Source organism: Drosophila elegans, unplaced genomic scaffold, assembly GCF_018152505.1.
Source record: "Drosophila elegans isolate 14027-0461.03 unplaced genomic scaffold, ASM1815250v1 contig_183, whole genome shotgun sequence".
In the NCBI taxonomy this organism is placed as follows: Eukaryota; Metazoa; Arthropoda; class Insecta; order Diptera; family Drosophilidae; genus Drosophila; species Drosophila elegans.
In genome coordinates, this window is record NW_024545550.1 from 6905291 (window position 1) to 6924229 (window position 18939).

Below are 18939 nucleotides of genomic sequence, written 5' to 3' on the forward strand. Positions count from 1 at the left end.
ATCAAAAGGCAAACCAAAAAACTGTACAATTTTAAAGTTAAATATGTACAGAATTTACAGAAAATTTTAATATTTACCTATTGAAAATTAATAAATAATTTAATGCTCTAAAGTGTAATGCAAGTTGGTTTTTTTGGAAATTCTTAAAGGAGTTGGAAGCATTTATTATTTAAGCTTCAAATGAAATATCTGATAATATTAAGAGTAAAATCTAAAATATTAATAATAAAAAGGAAAGGATATTTTTGAAAGGGCTTTGCTTATTATTAAAAAATATTTAAGAAATATAATTTTAACGATTTTATTTCCATAATATATAAGGCCCTTATGTGCAGTGTAAAGGAGCAGGGCCTCGGCCACGGCGATGCACACTCGAGGGTCCTTATAACTCCGGGGCTGTCTGGCTGCCCCTGCTTGGGCGCAAACTTATCGCATTACTGTGCCATAAGGGACACTGGCAGCAGCTTCGTCCGCCTCCGCCTCCGCCTCGTCCTCGCCACGCCCCCCGTCTGCATATGTCAGCGTATTTCCGGAGAATGTGTGCTTGCCTTTGTCTCTGGCAGTTTACCTAATTACATTCCGGAAATAAAACGTTGACTGATTGCGCCAATAAATGAAAATAATGACGCACCATTGACTGCAAACTGGAACCGGCGAACGGGCAAACTTTTTCCCCGACTTGGCTTTAAGATACCCAGATACCGGGCCGAAGAGCATACGAGCAGGAAAACTTCTTGCCCGTCGTCTGGCATTCTTCCTCTGCAGCATTTCTTCTGCCTTTCTCCTGCCCTTCTCCTGCCTTTCACTCTCGCTCTCACTTTTTTGCGGGTCCTGACGAGTTTATTTGCTTGAGCAGCGTTAACTGATTGTCTGTGATTTTCTTGTTTTTAGATAATGAAAGCTGCTGCAGCAATCTGCGGCTGCGGGTACATAAAATAAAAGTAAGGGTTCCCGTAAGTATGTAAGTATGCCCCGACAACAGAAATTGCCGGCCATTTATACGGATACTGGGCGAAAGTGAGATTGAGTGGGTCAGTGTGCCAGATATCGGGGGTAAAGTGGGGGAATTAACATACTCGACTTGATGTTTGATGTCAGGTTTTCATTGCCTGATATATGGTTATTATTTTCCAGTTTAGCAGTTTGGCCAAGAGCAAAGATTATTTAGTCATTTTGGTTCGGTATGTACCAGTGGAAATACAAGAAATATAATTTTTTTCACTTTAAATAGGAAATTATATAAAACTAGCCCATCTTTTGAAATTTTACTTATGGAACATAGCCCTGTCTTAAATATTAATATGAATTCGTATTCAACACAACTATTTACACAATTTAGCTGTTAGAACAAGACAGAATATGCTCTTGTGTTATTTTTGTTAAATTTCAATGAATTCAACATTTTAAAATTCATTTAAATTTTCACCAGTCTCATAAAATTTCATAACTTTTTTTTTGGCAACCACTAGAAACCCCTGGGTTCTTTAAGCACTCCTTTCCCTTGTTAGCCAAAGAACTCAAGCGGAATTCGGCATACCAGCTGGGAAGATAACGCCTTCAACGCGCAAATGCTTTCAGTGCTCGACAAGGTCTAAAGCGTGTTAGCCATCTTCAGCTCGAATTTCTGGCTGGCACCAAAGTATGCAATGTTCTTCTGTTTGCACAAATCTGGCCAAAGAACCGTGAGCTGGCTGAAATGGAAAGTTGGCCCAGCTGGCTTCCCGAAACTTGGTCCCAACTAATTTCAGCACAATAACCCAAATTAAAGCGGTTTGCTGGCGCTTTGTTTGTGCCCGAATCGAGACGAGAGACGAAGGCACAATCGACACTCGGCTTATGGCTGCACAAAAGCGAGAGAGCGGTGAAAGCAGTTGGGAAGAGAGCGGAGAGAGTCAAACTATGCGCACAAAAAACAAGGGAACAAGGAAGAGAAAGCGAGAGAAAGCAGGAAATGTTTGCTATAAAAATCGAAACAGCTGTTGACTGAGAATTGACAAAATTGAAAGTGGCCTCTAGAAATGGATATAATTTAATTAAATTATATTGCAATTGGTTAAAACAAATATTATTAACAAATATGTAAAGTTAAATTATTTTTATATTTAATTATAACTCTTTAAAGTCATTAAAATTGGAGAATTAAAATTCACTGGCTTAAAGCTAAAACAAAAAATTTTAAATAAAAGATAAGAATTAAATTAAAAATCAATTTTTAATTTTTGTAAGTTAAAGCAAGTATGTATTTTTTATAATTTAATTATGCTTACAAATGCATACTTTTTTCAAGAGCTTCTTTCATTTTTGTTATATTATTAATATTTTTTTGGGTGGCAAACAATTTTTATTAGTTTACAAGAATGTTACTAGATAATTAAATAGTTAATTGCACAAATTTAGCCACCGATACCCTTTTAATTCCCCTTTTGATGGTGGTCTTGGTTTCTCCCCTCCAAAGACCAATTAAGCAAACATTTTACGCGAACCAGAGATGCTATAAAATATGAACAAGAGTTTTTTCAAAGAAAACGAGAGAGAGACCCAAACACGAAGCCTGTGCAGACTTTTCCGCTGCTGCTGCTGATGTTGCTGCTGATGTTTCTGCTGGTGTTGCCTGATTTGCCTTGGTTCCTCGTGTCAGTCGCGTGCGAAAGCGTAAAGTAAACAGACAGGCGGCTAAAGCGGCAGCAGGAAAATCAGGAATAGCTGGAAAAGCAGCAGCCGTGCAACCGAAGGCACAGCAACAACACCAGTGACGACTGGCAGGCGAAGTCCCACGCTGCTGCTTAATCAGTTGAACTTTGACCACGGCGGTAACGGGTTCGGTGCGGTGGAGTTTTTTTCAAGCGGGTGTTGTGCGGTCAACGCGGCGTATGCGCAACGTGGTCAATTGATTGCAGAACAATAAATGATGAATTTCGAATATGCTGGCATATGGCAGCCACGTGCGCCCAGCTAAAATGTGACTAAAGGATTTACAAACCAAAAACAAAAGTCAGACCATAAGCGAAAATAAAACAATAAGAAATCGCTTAAATAAAACATGCAAAAGTTAATTGGAAATGGCGCTTGGCAATGTGGTCGCTTAAAATGTGCATAAATCAAAGCAGAAAATGCATTTAATTAAGTTTCAAATAACAAAAGAAAACAAAATAGTTTAGTGGGTGGAATCAAAAGAACAATTAGAACCGGAGCAAAACGATTCAATTAAAGCAATGTCATCCAATTAAGAGGCAAGTGCAGTGACAAATGAAATGAAATTTAAGCGCTGATAAATTGAATCACAAATGCAAAACAATTGACAGCAACAACAAAAATCGGTAAAAAGTGCAACAACCACAGCAGAAGCAGCAACAGCAACATCAACAACACCTACAACAAAATGCCGGCATCAAGTGGATTATATCGCATCAAGCATGGCCGTGTCCTTGACAGGCTGCAAAAACCCACGGCATATATTTTTATTATAGCATACATTGCGGCATGCGGCATTTGCGGTAAATATCCCACACACGCACAGAAAAACATCATGACTTTTGACTAAAACAAAATAACGCCCACAGACATAAAAACAAAGCGTAAAAAGTACGCAAAAATAATGGTGCATATAATTACATTTATTTTATGCACCGATATTCAATTTCGTATTCATAGCAATTTGCGGGAAACATCCAATGCTGTGTTCACCGAACACGATATAATTTAATTAGCGGTTCTGTAAGGCATGATATATTGTCAAAATGCATTGGCTGATACCCTATCAAATGAAATGTGGCCAAGCCGCAACAAAGGAGAAATCGAGTAAATCGAGAAATCGGCAAATCGAGAAATCGTTAATTTGTTACATTTCATTGGCGCTGTCGAGTGCAGTCGACAGGTCAGGCGATGGGCGCGGAAATCACCTGTGCATCACCTGTCAATGGCTGACACCGCAACAACAGCAATGGGACTTTGACTCCCCGGAGCACAGCCAGAAACACTTGTCTACAACTCGCAATGAAAGCGACTGTCTGTCTCTCAGTCTCAGTCTCAGTCCGTCCCCTCCATCCGTCTGTGCGTCCGTCTCTTTCGTGCTGTGTATCCCCCTCTCTTTCGCTGGTTGGCTGGCAATTTGTCAAGCAATCAACAAAGCCAGAAATCGCCTGGCAATAAGACAGAGCGCACCAGAATGTTGGTCTGCCAATCGGAAAGGGGGCAAACTTGCCGTTTTGGCGGAATGCGAAAAAACCTATTGAACAGGCAAAAAATGGGATCAAAAGTGCACTGAAAAATACAATTGGGTATTTAATATTTTAGTTATTTCACTGTTGCTATCTGGTTATTATTGTTTTTGTTTTTAGTTTAAACACATGACACTTTAGGGATTTAATGCTGATCATTTTTATGTGTGCCAACTTGTGGTAATAAAGTGCACTGAAAAACACAATTATATGCTTATATTCTGGTTATTTCAATGAATATTCTCTGGGTATTATTGGTTTATTTAGTTAAGACCAATGGGACACTAGGGGCTGAAAATTTGTATATTGGCCAGAATCGGGATACAAAGTGCACTGAAAAATAGATTGAAGGGTTCTTAAATCGGGTAATTTTGTGCTTTAAATGAATTATACCCTTTAGAAATTGGGAACTTAATGCTGATCATATTAAAGCTATAAAAGGAATTATTTACACTGATTAGACCTTATTGATTGTATTAATTTTTAAGAATGTAAGCGACCTTTTTCCCAAAGACTTTTTTTTTTAGAAATTGTGTTTATTTTTAACATTTCGAATATTAGAAGTTTGGGCATTTCTTAGCTATGCTAAGAAATGTTTTATATTTATATACAGAATTATTATTTATATTAAAAATAGGAACTTTGATCTTTTTTCTTTTCTGATTTAATTTTCGTTCACTCGACATCAACAACTTATTGCTTGATTTAAAATCTAGATTTTTGCCAGTGATTGAGGCCACATACCTAAGAGCACCGATATGTGGAACTAGAACACTGGCTGTGCCACATTTTGTGCGTGCCCCCGAGGGGAATGTGTCGATGGGGAAAGGAGGTGGGGCAGGCGGACCCTCCCATCCGTAAAATCGTCACAGAATAAAAAAAACAGTGCCACGTCTTCACACACACTTGCACACAGTGAAGCCTCAGGCGCAGACACACACACACCACTGCAGTTGCGAGTGCCACTGGCGACTATCTAGCGCACCCATTGTTGCATGCCACATGCCACACACACACACACAGAAACACCAACACATGCCTTTTGGGGCACACACTCCGGCTGCCGTTGAATTTGTCGTTGTCACTGTCAATGCTGTAATGAAAAATGCACAAACACAAAAACGAAATACGAAAAAACAAACACTGGATCCGAACCTGAAAATAGAAATAGAAATAAACAGAGGCCGAAATAAAAATGCAGAATGCACAGCAGCTTAGGGCCAAAATGAAAAAATAATTTCAGCTGCGCCTGCCGCTTTTTATTTAGAGCGCATTAATATTTAGCCAGCCGCATGAACGTGCCTAGATACATGTTCAACCATACCATATAGCTCATATAAATCAATATTTATGCCCGCGGTGCATGTCTGTGGATCGAGTCATGGGATTTTGAAGGCCAGCAAAATGCATTTTTCGCTGCACCCAAATCCGCAGCTCAATGGATCAAAACATTTGCATAATGTAACCGAAAAAACATTTTCCAAATTCTCTGCACTGCAGGCTGTATGCATAAGCAGGTGGTCTCCCTGTCTCTTTGGTGGGCTGAAAATGGGCAGATAGTCAGCAAATTCCATTCCACAGAGTTTTGGATGCGAATATAAACATAAACAAAGCAACGATCGAACGACCCTGACAAATAAACGACAGAAATATGTAAATATCTTGTGCAAATATTCACTTGTTCAATTATTCACGACGTTTAACAATCATTTGGTATGTCATTCAAAATTTATGTTGTTCTTAGTGTCGTCATTTAAGAATAATAAAGAGAAGGTAGATTGCATTTCTACATTCAGCTAGCTTAGATTTTTAATTTAAAAGTGCTTAAAGATTGTAGGAGATTGTATTATGTGGTATTGTTAAAATATTATAACTAGAACTAACTTCCTTAAGTTTATTTTAATGTTGTTCTCCTTGTGGTCATTTAAAAATCAAACAATAAGTAAACAATAATATCCTATGTTTATCTAAGACTTAAATTTATGCTTTTAAAAGAAAAATTCTAAGTTAATTTAAGTAATTTAAAAATATTTTAACTTATTAAATACCTTTTTGTTCGCACTAATTTATTCTAGTTTTTATTCAATTTATAGATTTTAAAGTAACCCATGTTATAACATGTTTATATTAATTTAATTTATAACTTCTTATTTGCTTATTTTCTACCTCAACTTTATTTAATTCTTTTTTTCGTAGTATGTTCTTAGATAGGAATACAATTAATTGAGTTGGCTTTCCTAAGCCCCGCCTTAGATTAGAATATCAGCTGAAAGAGTCTACTTAATTTCAAAGAACTTTTCCAATATGCTGCCCTGTCTTCCATTAGACAGATCGAATCAAAAGTTTTGCACTCCGGTTTTCAATTTAATCTGGTTTTTGCCACCCCAGTCAAACTGACGCTGCATTGTGTGCCAACCACGTGGCTCAAATGGCTGAAAAACAGTCGCATATTGCAGCTGCAGCTGCAGTTCCGAAGAGTTTCAGCTCAGTTCAGTTCAGTTCAGTTAGGATAGTTAGTAGAGCATGACAATTTCATGGCCCACACCTACACCCACACCCACTAGTGTGTGTATGAGTGAGAACCTCCGTTCGAAATTGTGAAATTGCTGTGAAAGTCGGGCAAAAAGTTAAACCCATTGATGCCTGCCTCGGGATAAGTGGGCCACTTGCGGCAGGGTGGGTTAATTGGGCTAACTATCGCAGGACCTATGCTGCATTCTCATCTGCCTGTTTCGGTTTTTTTTCTTGGCTGCGTTGGTTAATTGCCACAAGACCGATATCAGGACCTTTTTTTCGGAGCCCGAAACGTTGGAGGCAAAGGGCTTTGGAGCCCCACATACTCAAATTGGTCAAATAAAATTAATAGTTGACTGCTTCCGCATATGTTCTCTGTCAACTAATTGAGATATGTAAAAGTTTTAACCGAAAATAAAACAGAGAAGGCGCACAACTGAAAAAAACGTAGTAAGTCAAAATAGTTCGTACTCAATTTAAATGGTTTTCGCTTTGACTTTCATCCATTGCGTTTATTAATTATTTTGAAATATGAAAAACTCATTTTAATATCTAAAATTTAAATCAAAAATAAACTATTTTGTATCTTATATTTTCCACATAAGTTAAAATATTTTAATATTTAATTTTTTAAAATAACTTTGGGCACTGCGATTTTTTACGACAGTTAGTGGCTTAAAACAAAAGCTGCCAGAATTTTGGCATGGCATTTTATTTGAAAGTTTGAGATTGACAAATTGATTGCAAATAAATATCCTGCCAAAGTGATAGCGCATTTCCCGTCCATTTCTTAAATGAGCTTTTATAGTAAATTGAGCTCTTTTTGGCAAGAAATAAGATAATCGAAAAACAATGCCGGATGACAAAGCGAAAGACTTTTCACACACAGGGATAAAGGATGCATTTGTTAATGACACGCGATGATTGACGAGGAGGAGTAAAAACGGAGTGAGAGGGAAAAAGAACCATTTTCCAATAAGTCTTCATTGCCAGAATCATAATTTTTGAGTCAGCCAAAAGGAACCAAGGAGCAAAAAGGGCAAAAAAAGGACGAAGGCGGGGCAATCAGACTCATTGCTTGGAATCCTGTGACTCGGGTCAAGGCCTACATGTGGATATGTGGCCAAGGGGCAGCTTGAAAGAGCGTTGGCAAGCATAATTTAATACGAAACATGCAGGGGCACTTGCACACACACACACACACACACTCACACACACGCTGAATGCAACGGTAACAGAGCCATAAAGCTCACCTGTTACAAATGCAGCGCCACGTGAGCGTGGACCCATGACCCATACTCCTGCCATCCTCCTACCATCCTTTTCAATCCCATCCTGTATCCTTACACTGCGCTGTGGCAGCCATAATAATCAGCACAAAAACTAATGGTCCCATACACACAACACACACAGTCACACACACTCACACACACACACATGGGCACATGGCTGCACTTTAAGCGCTGAAAGCACGTAAATTCCACATAATTCAAAGGAGGCGCCGCCTTTTGGCAATGGCAAATGCGAAGACATGCACATGTGTGCCAGCTCACTGAGCCAAAAATGGATCTCTTTAATATGAAACTAAACTGAACTATAAGGAAGGAAATCTTTAATGAGTGACAAAGTTCTAATGGAAGGGGCTTAACGATGCATTTCCTTATGTTTAGCACATAACAACTTCCAATTGTTGGTCGTATTTTATTTATTTATATATAACTTGGAGTAATTTAAGTGTTATTTAGCTCTTAAAAAATATTTGGTGCTAGCTATATTAATAATTATAAAATATGATTGTATTATCAGTTGCATTTGTCTTAAATTAAATATTTAGACATTTTTAAAAAATATTATAAGTATATTTTAAAAAAGGATTACGCCAAAGTGGCCTACATTAGATTTTAATTTTTTTATATCAATAGCCTAAAAAATGCAGTCTACGCAAAAAAAAATTTTAACTTTTAATAAACTGCACTAACTAATTAAATATTGTTTATAAGGAAAATACAGTTTCATTACTTTACTAACCATAACTTTTATACATCAAAGATGTTCTCTGTGTGAAACATGTGTACTATATGTAAAAAAGAGAAGTTTGCAACCAAAACTGCAAAACTCAGACACTTTTTAGTTGCACTTAGCAGCCTTGGCTTTCAGTGATGTTTGGCTGCAGACCCACTTCTCTCCTGATTTTCCAATTTGCAACTTTTCACCTCGCCCTATTTTTTTTTCGCTTTTTCGTCAGCCAGGCAGGCAAGTTTCTTGTCCGGATACGACGAGTCATGGCAGGCTATAGCTATTAAAGACACGCCGGAGTCAACTTACCTGGGCCACTGGCAACCCACCGAAGCCAAAGTGGATGCAAATGGTTTTGTGATTTACCTTTGTTTCTCGGCCCTCCTTCCCCGCTTTTAACCGCAAACTTGGACCCGAGTCACAGGCAGGAAAATCCGACCCATCATCGCGTATCGAGAGCGCCTGATTATGATCTAAAGGCCTTTTTCCTTTTCCACGACCCTTCAGAATTCGGCTAACGAGCTGGTTTTGTTGAGGGGCAAAAAAGCGACAAGTGCTCCGCTAACTTAGTGACTTGCTGCCTTTCGCCTGGCGTAATTACAACTTTAGCTAGCAGGACCTTAGAGCTGGTTAAGAGTTGCGTAAATAAGGGGACTCAATGCACAGAAAAAAATATTTGTTGCAATTTAATACAAATCATTATTCTGGTAATTTTAACCTTTCTTATCAATATGTCAAGGATTCTTATCAGTTTATCAAAAGATGAGGATTAATATTTTAAAGTAACCATGAAACAAAAAATAATAATAATAACCCCATTTATTCAACTTTAATGGCTCATATATATACAATGCTGAAACGGAATCAATCCTAAATTTCAAAATTTCTTAATAGTTTTATTCGAAAATAAATGAGGACTTAAATTTGTATATTGTGTTTACCATTTACAAAGTTTAATTAATTAATGAGGACCTTTAAGGTACAGGTACCATAAAAAAAATCATAGAACTATGTTTTTCTGAACACATATATTGTTTATATGTATCAAATAATTGATTTCATATTTCTTACCAATTTTACAACGCTTTATTTTCTGTGTAGCGATATTCTGGAGGGACACGAAATGTTGTTTCGACAATTAATTTGGCTCAAGTGCGCGCTTGATTTCGTTTTGTGTTTTATGTCACTCTTGATGCCTTTCAAGCGGGCCAAGCCGAACCCGCTGACACAATTTCATTAACCAACTTTCTTTTTTATTCGCCAACTTAACTCGGTTCGGTTTTATTCCGTTTTATTCTGCGCTGCTCTGTTTTCCGTTTTTGGTCTGGCGCGTGGAGGATAAAGAGAATTTGCCTTACAACTCGCACACACACTGTCAGAAATTGAAACTTTTCAAAAGCAATTGCTTGAATTTCAAGTGAAAACTTTCTTCTGTTGCTCTCATTCTCGTTCTCATCCGCCTTTTTTTTTTGGCCAAGAAAAGTTGTTACTTTTGCCAGAAATATGCAAGCACACATTGAGATACAGACATATATATATATATATATATACATTTTTGGGACTGTGTTTATAAGTAATTGCGCGTCGAGGCAACTAGAGCAAACTGTCTGCCTTTAAAATGCCAACGAGCGCATTGACGCCAAAAGCCAAAGCAAAATGGCGTCCCAACTTCCTAGCCGCCATTTTAAAACAAATGCGTAAGACACCGCGTCATCGAGATAAAGTGTACGCCATGGCGTTGGGATTATGCTCAGCTGGCAGTAGGTTTTCCTGCACATATGGAAAATTGTTTCAGTGCAGCTAAGTTGCTCAGTTGCTCAGCTGATTACCGAACAGCCGAACAGCTTTGTATGCGGATAATCCGACTTGAAACTTCTCCGTCTTTTGTCGTTTTCGATTTTCTTCGGCGACTTGAGCGTTGCGCAACTGCTAAAAGTTGCCAAAAACTTTCTCCTTGTGTATCATTGTACAATTTATATAATTAACCCATATGAATATTTATCTCTGTCTGAGAACTTAAATTCGCCGAAATTAAATCGAGTCGCGGGCTGGCCCAAAAAAGGCTATACGCAACCGCCTTCTCTAGCGGAACGTAATTCTCAGCCGTAAGCCTTCGAGCCGGAGCTTAGAAACGGAGGCGCGAGTCTTAGGTATAAAGCTGGATTATGGCTTTAAGTGTAATTACCATTTACATGGCTTTCATCCTGCCTTGCCAGCTGGCGGTATTAACATGCTCCTAAGTCCCTGAAAAACGAAAAGCGGAGCAGCGCTAAACACGAGACACGAAACACGAAAAACCGTGGCAAATGTTATTAAAAACTTAAACATCAACGGGGCGAATAAAAAATAAGGGGCGCACGTGGTTTGTTAGGTGCGTTAGCAGCATCAGCCCGGTTTCATGGTCGTAATTAGAAACTTTTTAGTTCGCACAACGCGCCCAGCACACAAAGTTGGACATGACTTTTGAGGCATTAGCCTAGCGCAGCCATTTTCGCGCCATGATGCGGTAATTAATTTCCCAATCCCCACGGGAAAGGGGGAGGGGCAAATTGCCGGACATTCGGCTGGTTTAGTTGTCAAGGACACCCACGCGGTCAGCCAGATATGCGAGGGTCAATTGAAAGGATTCGAAAAAGAAATTTGGGGCAAACAAAACATCAAAAAATTAAACGATTAAATACTTGCTTCTTAGGTCTTTTTGTAATTGTTTAATTAATAAGCGATTTAAATTAAAAATGTAACTCTGTTTTATTCCATTATCGTCTTGATAATCTAATCAGATAATTAAGTGTTTATTGGCAAATGCTTTAAAAATCCTCTGTGTATAGGATTGTGTTCTACAACTAAAATATTTTATGCAAATCAATCCATTGATCAGAATTCCTTTTAAATGAACAATCTTTAAAAAACTAATTTTTTACAACAACTTCTTTTTCCTCCACTTTTCCTGTAAAAATATAAATATCAGGTTCTATTCATTACACATAAAACCACCCTCGGCAATTCGACAACATAATTATTTTTTCGCTAAATTCGAATTCAAATTAAACTTTTGCTCGTATATTTGAAAAACTTGGCGGTTGGCGGGTTGAGGTTGCGGTTGGTCTTTGTGGGTTTTCCATTAAATTATAAATTTATGAGCCGCGCAAAACGACCTAAAGCCAAATGCCCAAACACACAGCCTACAAATTTAGTTGGCGGGGTGGAGGGCGAAAGACGAGCTATCCATGTATGAGTCTTACCTAATTACCGCGATAATTTACACTTTCTCTTGAATTGTGGCCTTAACCCTTGTTTGTCACCCCTCAGGCGTAAAAGTGAGTGTGCTCCACATAAATTAAAGTTTAAAGCTCAGTAAGTTATCTAACATGAGTTGCTTAAGGTTTTTACAGTGGACATCCGAAGACTACAACATACTATTTCCGATTTATATGCTAAATAAAATTTTTAAACTTTTAAAATTTATAAAGTTTTTAGTGAGTTTTAGTGGGAAAAATTTAAAATATTGTTTTAAATTTCTCAACCAATATACTTTTTTGAATAGTTTTGACATCCATTATTCAACAACAGTTTTTTTGTACTCACTAAAACTTTCCATTACCGACACACCACTGTATTTGCATAAATATGTATGTTTAAGTTTGTCGTTGCGTAACAATTTGGATTACAGTTCAAGTAGTTGACAGTTTTTGGAGGCGGCTGGCAAAAAGGGGAGGAGGAGACAAGAGGCAGAAGCGACATGCTAATTTATGAAAATTGCCCTCGAAATTATTGGCAATGAACATTTGCGAGTGCGTGGGCGTTCGATGGTTCAGTGGCTCAGTGACGCAACATTGGAGGGACTCCAGCGAGATCTGTGATTATGGACTGGAACGTATTGAGACTTGTTAGCCACGGCTACACCCCCCCTTGCAAAAAGTATGCAAATATTTGTGTGCTAGAGAAAGTGCCTGGGCCACAAGTATAATTTATGAGCGGGCTGCTTAAATTTCACTCGGGTGACGCACCAACAACATCGGAATTATGAGCACACAACGGCGCAGATAACATTTCGCCGGCTGCCAGCTAAGCAAAAATTAAGAAACAACAAGATGGTGAATGTGTGGAGGCTGGAGGGTGGAGGGTCGGGGCATATTGACTAGGATGTGGTTGCCATTGTGTTGCCTTTAATCTTTCGGGCACAATTTACGCGAATCTGCCGCCACAGAAGCCCGAACTCAGCGAGGGGCACATTTGAACCAGCTCAAGGACAAATGATAACGCTTAACACAGAGCCGCCAGCGACTGCCTAATGATACTGTTACTGCTACTGTGAGTTTCCCCCGCAAATACTACCCAAAAATGGGGGCTGGGATCGAGTACAAAAACCCGAAACAGAACAAGGAGCAGGGCAAGTATGATGATGACAGCAAGACTGAGACTGGGACAACAAATTCTGTCATTAGATACTGTGTAACCGAGTATCCAAGCAGCCAGCGAGATACCAACAACCAACAACACCCCAAACCAGGATAAAAGACTAGCTTCTCAGACCGTAGCTGAGAATCCCCTTTCAAACCATTTTCTTGAATGAAAGCAGATATGGAAGAAATAAAAGAATGTAAGGACTTTGTTAAAAAAAAAACAACACGCTTTGTTGAGAGACAACTCCATGCAAAATGGTTGGTTAATATACTAAATACCATTCCTCTTGCCATTAAGCACAGGTCAAATATGTATTAAATCAACTAAGATCGCCTAGTTCCTAAATTTAAGTATCAAAAAGCATTTATAATAAATATGCGTATTTGTTTTTAAAATAAATGCTTAATACGTCAAGTCTCCCACGCATTTTTATATTTATTTTTGACCAATCAGAAATCAACTCAGATTTTTATATCGTAAAATATCTTAGGATGTTTTTGCATTTTTGATCTTCAAAAAATTCCCTATTTGTAAAATCTTCACGCATTTTGAATTTTAATTTAGAAAAGCAAACTTTTTTTCACTCAGATTTCAGTATCTAAAAATCGCTTTGTATGTATTTGCATATTTTGTCTAAAAATAAATGCTGAAGCCGTGAAATCTTCCACGCATTTTTCATATTTATAATGCAAACAAATGAATAACCTTTAATTTGGGCAAGCGAAGTTCGTAGCAAAATCACAATATCCAAAGCAAGGGCATGGAAGGCCCGCTCATTTGCCCTGCTTTGCATTTATTCAGTTGACTTTGCTTTAACAATGAGCTGGGAGTCAGATTCTGGTCCTACATGCCGCATAGATTGAATATTTCCTGCTGCTGCCGCAGATTTGCCGGCATGCCAAGAGTAGAATCAGAACCAGGAGCAGCATGTGGAAATGTTTTGCCGCTCATAAATTTATGCCACGCGGCCAAGGCAGCAATGGCAGCAACAAAAAATGTTTTCTCTTGTTGAAATGTTGTCGTACATGGCCGTCGGCAGAAGGGTGGGGCGGGGGGTGTTTTACTGCCACGCAAATAGAATTTCAAAGAAGTAAATCTTGAAATGAAATTAATTTTCTCAATTTTCCAAGCTGCAGCTTCGCCATCTCCGTGGTCTCATTTCAACGAACTACAGACATTTGCATAGAAGCAAGTTGGGGGCGTGGCCGTAAACAGGAAAGTGGAAAAGTTTCTGGCCCAAGTGGATTAGGACCCTCGATGTCCTTGGCCTACAAAAGCACAGCAGACATTTTCCACAGATAATTTTACCCTTCCCAGAAATTAGCCAAAATCGATTGATTGATTAGCCACGCTTACATTATTAATGCCAGGCTGAGTAATAATAAATGTGCAGCTATTATAAATTATAAGCGATTATGCTGCCATTAGATTTATGACACGCAAAAATGAAATTCCCATAAATTCCCGTAATCTATTGATTTGATATTTAAGCTGCCAGAAGAGCATTCAATCACCACTGCAACCTGCAATCAGGCTAGAGCCAACAAAGTTCTCTCAGGTGCGCTCAGTATGTGGCAGCAAAACAAATTAAATAAGTCGCCACGAAGTTGGTCAAAAGCAGCCAACAATGGACGTTGGTCGAGCAAACTTTACCCTCGGAAAATGAAATGTTTTCCTAATGTGATTGTGTTGCTGCGGCATTCTGAACCAAGAGTCACACAAAGGGAAAACTAGAATTAAAGTTTTAAAAAATGCTTATTTTCTTAGAAATCAATGCTGTAGGTCCCCAATAGGGTAATTTATTTGTTACAAGAAACTATTTAGGTTTTTAGTCATTACAATTAAAATATTTTATGCCACAAAATATATAGTTAATAAATGTTATTACCATTTCTTAAAGCTATATATTAATTTCAAATTTTACATAAACTTAATCATACTTTGTAGATTTATTTTTCCCCGTGCACCTTTCTTGAATGGTTAGCTTAGCAGGGGTATTTCCATCAACATTTCATGTGTGCGACCAATGAAAGTTTCGTCTCAAGCCGAAATGATTGCAGCAGCAACTTCCGCACTCAACTGCAATTAGTTTATGAGGCACGAACTTGCAGAATTTCAACTGCAAGTCTCAATCCTGGGCCACCTGACAGTCGGTTGCGAGTCGACTGCTCTTAATGGTCGGAAATCATGCAAAGTGCAAGTCGCCTGCTGTTGAATTAAAGTCAATTTGTTTAAATAATAGCTGAAAAGTATATATAAACACTCAAGTACACGCTGCAGAATTGGAAACTTTGAGCTCATGCTCAGTAAAATTCGCATTACGTATACGCAGTGTGTGTCAGTGCGGTAAACTTTCCGTCCACTGCAGCTGTTATGTTAGTAATTCAATGCACACACAAACGCAGCAAACTGACAGGTTTTAAGTTGCCAAAAGATGTTTTGTCAGCTAACCAGTTGTATCAGTGAATTATTTGGGAATTTTGCATCCTTGTGGATTTGCATGTTTTACGAACAGATTAGATTTCCATTAGCAGTACCAATTTAATCGAGCGTGTATTATGCAATAAGCAAGCACACATAAAACATGGTTTTCCAATGAGTGCACTTCAATTTGTTGAGTTAGTTTCGAAACTTTGAAATGTGCCCAAACAGCTATGGCGAATGGAATCATCAGTAGGAGCCAACACTACAAGTGATTGTCAAAGCAATTTAAATCAATTTGTGACAGAGAGCAGCTTTAATTGCCAAAGGAAACTCACCTGGTAGCATTATGGCCACAAGCAAATCAGGCAAATATTTTAAATTCGATATATCCTCTATGTCTTTTTGCGGACATCCTTTCAGGGCGCTCTAAGCCCGTTTTCCATTTGGGCTTAGTGAGAAATGTCAGCGGCATAAAATGGATAAGGGACAAATGTGACAGCTCACAGAAAAACATTTGGAGGCGAAAAATGTAAAGAAGCAACATAAAAGGCGGTGGCCAGATTTTCCCAATCTCGGCAATGTCAACGCCAGTGTCAACGCGGCGGATGGGTGATGCGGGGCTGGCCAGACCAAAGGACCTTCGGGATACACGCTTGTGCAGCTTTACACTCGGCTCTCGGCAGCGGACATTTCCCAGGAATCGATCAATGGCATTCGCTTAGCCGCCTGGGCGCAAATAAATTGAACTTAAATAGACGACGTCAAGGGCATTAAATGTGACGTCGCTGTCGAGTTAAGTGCCGAAAGTGGCGGAATCTGGCCGGGAAGGAGGCTACCTCGATGATATCCTGTAAAGCAAATAGCACTGGAGCTGACGAGTGTCCTTAATGGACAATTAAATAGCCAACGCAGATTTATCGGAAGAATCTATCCACCTAATGTTTGTTATTTTGCTCAACCAAGTGTTCTTTTAAAGCAATGTAGCATTAACATTTTACGATTTCTTTTTTTTAATTAATAATATATTTGTTATTATTTGCATTATCTTATTCCATCAAAATAGAAATAAGTTTAACTGGTAAGCATGATAGTATGCTATAAGAAATATTGTTATTGAAGTTTTACTATTGCAAAAATCGTAGCACACTCTTAAGCGCATTTACAGTTTAGTACAATTACCAATCTTGAACCTTCTACCCTTTTCAATAAAAACTTTTCCTGAAATCCAAGTGTAACCCAAATATGCCAGCCAAACTAGCCGTGAAATCCCATTCAGTTTTTTATTTTCCCAGCTCGAGCTTGCTTCCTGAAAAACTAAAGTTACCTCATGTGCATACACAACATCCCTTGCCAATTTTCAGACTAGAGGGTAGCTAAGCTCAATTCCGATTTTGATTACACTCGACTCGTTTCTTTTCTGTCCCTTGTATAGTAGTGCCACCAAATTTGCCACATCCGGCGCAGGCAGCAGTTTATATTTCGACTTGGAGTTTTGGGCGCCGTCGGTGTCGGTCGCTTTGTGGAAGCTGTCAAGTGTGTCTGGTGGCCCGAAATAAGTGGACTGCCAAAAAGTTGCCTTCTTTCGGCCACGTCCTTCATGTCCTTCAGCCCTCTCTAAAGCTTTGTCTCCCTTTGCTTTATTTTTCGTTTAATAATATTTTCACTTTGATGCCACTTCGGTCAGCCGACTAAAACGCCCGGGGTGCGAGTGGTTTTCTGTTTATGCCCCCGCTTTACGGAAGTTGACAATTTAATTTTATGTACTTGCCACATTCCCTGCCATTCGCTGCCAGATACTAAACATTTATTGGGTGGCCAAGGGTTCGACTATTCAAAGTGCCCACCAGGCCGTGGATTCTTGGCTCAGAATGCCTCACCGCATTCCCATTCTAATTCGCACGTGCTTGCAATTGGGCGAAGCCCCCTCTTCAATATATATAAATCTTCATTATGCACAAAAACATTCCCCAGCACTCCGCACTTAACTTATGCTCTTTTATATGAGCTCTTCTTCCTCGTTTGCCGCCTTTCCGCTTGATTTCACTTGGCTTTGGATGCTGGATTTGGCAGATACTCATACAAAACCCGCTGAGGCGAATTTGTACCTTATTTATTTTGCTGTCATAATTTATGAATCCGTTGTGCGTGTAGGCGAATGTGCCTATATTTGCTGTGACTGCGCCTAATATAAACCCAACAGTGCCTGACAACAGTAGCTACTCAACTCAAAAGATTCCACAATTAGGCTTCATCTTCTGGCAACTATTTAAAACTTGGCTGTTTATGGGGTGAGCCGGAGCATATTGCGCCACAAAGAAAACCCCAACTTGAGCACTTAGACACGAATTGAAATAAAATAAATAAAATTAGAATGCCTCCCAAAATGGAAGTCTGCAATCTCCCCCAAAATGGCTGCTTCATTCCCTATTTCTGCGCTTTCTCGGCGTGGCATCTGCCATTCCCTTTTCGCTTTTCGACCAGATAGAAAGCCAATTTTATGACTCAACTTAAATAGGCACTTTACTTTTGCTCTTAATGCCTTTTTACGAGAGCCTCGCGCTCGGCGTTAGTGCTCCTTCTTCCTGCGATCCGCGACATTAATGATTGCCACGCCCCTGTCGAAGCTTTATTCGAAAATAAATGGCCGAATAGTCGACGGCAAGTGTGTGGCGCACTTATCTGATTTTACACTTGGCCCATCAAAATTATGACAGTCGCAAAGTGAATCGTTTGGTCGAGACGATCAACTTTGCCCAGCCAGAAGTTGCAAAGTTACAAAGCAGCCATGCGTGGGCCATTTTCCAGAATTTCAATTAAATTTTAGAGAGGGGGAAAACCTCCCCATATTCCGGGGAATCTTTTGCAGCCCCGGGCTTGAGGTCAGAGGCCAGTTGACGCATTTACACACAAATTACCGCCAAGTGTCAAATGCAAACATTTCGACTGTAGCAACCAACAATATTTGCCATAAAAACAGAAAGCGCCGAGCCATCCGCAAACGGAAAAGTTTTGTAATGAAGCAAGAACCCAACTTCCTAGCCCCCCAAAAAGTTGAAGTTTACTTTAAAATTTGCAGCAAAATTTTGAAGCTGGCCTTGGGAGCCAGCTTCTAATTGTTAAATTTCAACATGCGGCCATATATTTAATTAAAACTTTCGCATTCGCTGGCTGCAAGCCTCAATGCTTTATGGTCAATTGTCCCCGTGCACTCGATGGCCGTAAAAAGTTGGCCCGCATTTGTGTCAATTGTTGTAAATAACTGCCACCGCAAATTTAGTTAGATCGAAATGGAATAAATTATCCTGCTGGGCAGGACAATCGGAAATGTGTTCGCCATTTATTTGTGTTTTAATTAGAGAAATTT

The 18939-nt window shown here is 39.0% G+C and overlaps 1 protein-coding gene across 2 annotated transcripts in view; it reads left to right on the top strand.

The window, feature by feature from the left end:
* The first annotated feature begins 2649 nt into the window (after positions 1-2649).
* The window catches only part of LOC108144710, a 36637-nt gene continuing 20347 nt past the window's right edge, over positions 2650-18939 (top strand). For both annotated transcript variants that reach the window (XM_017269802.2, XM_017269803.2), the window contains exon 1: positions 2650-3494. In XM_017269802.2, coding sequence (XP_017125291.1) covers positions 3380-3494 — 115 coding nt within the window. In that variant the 5' untranslated portion in view covers positions 2650-3379. The remainder of the gene's footprint in view (positions 3495-18939) is intronic.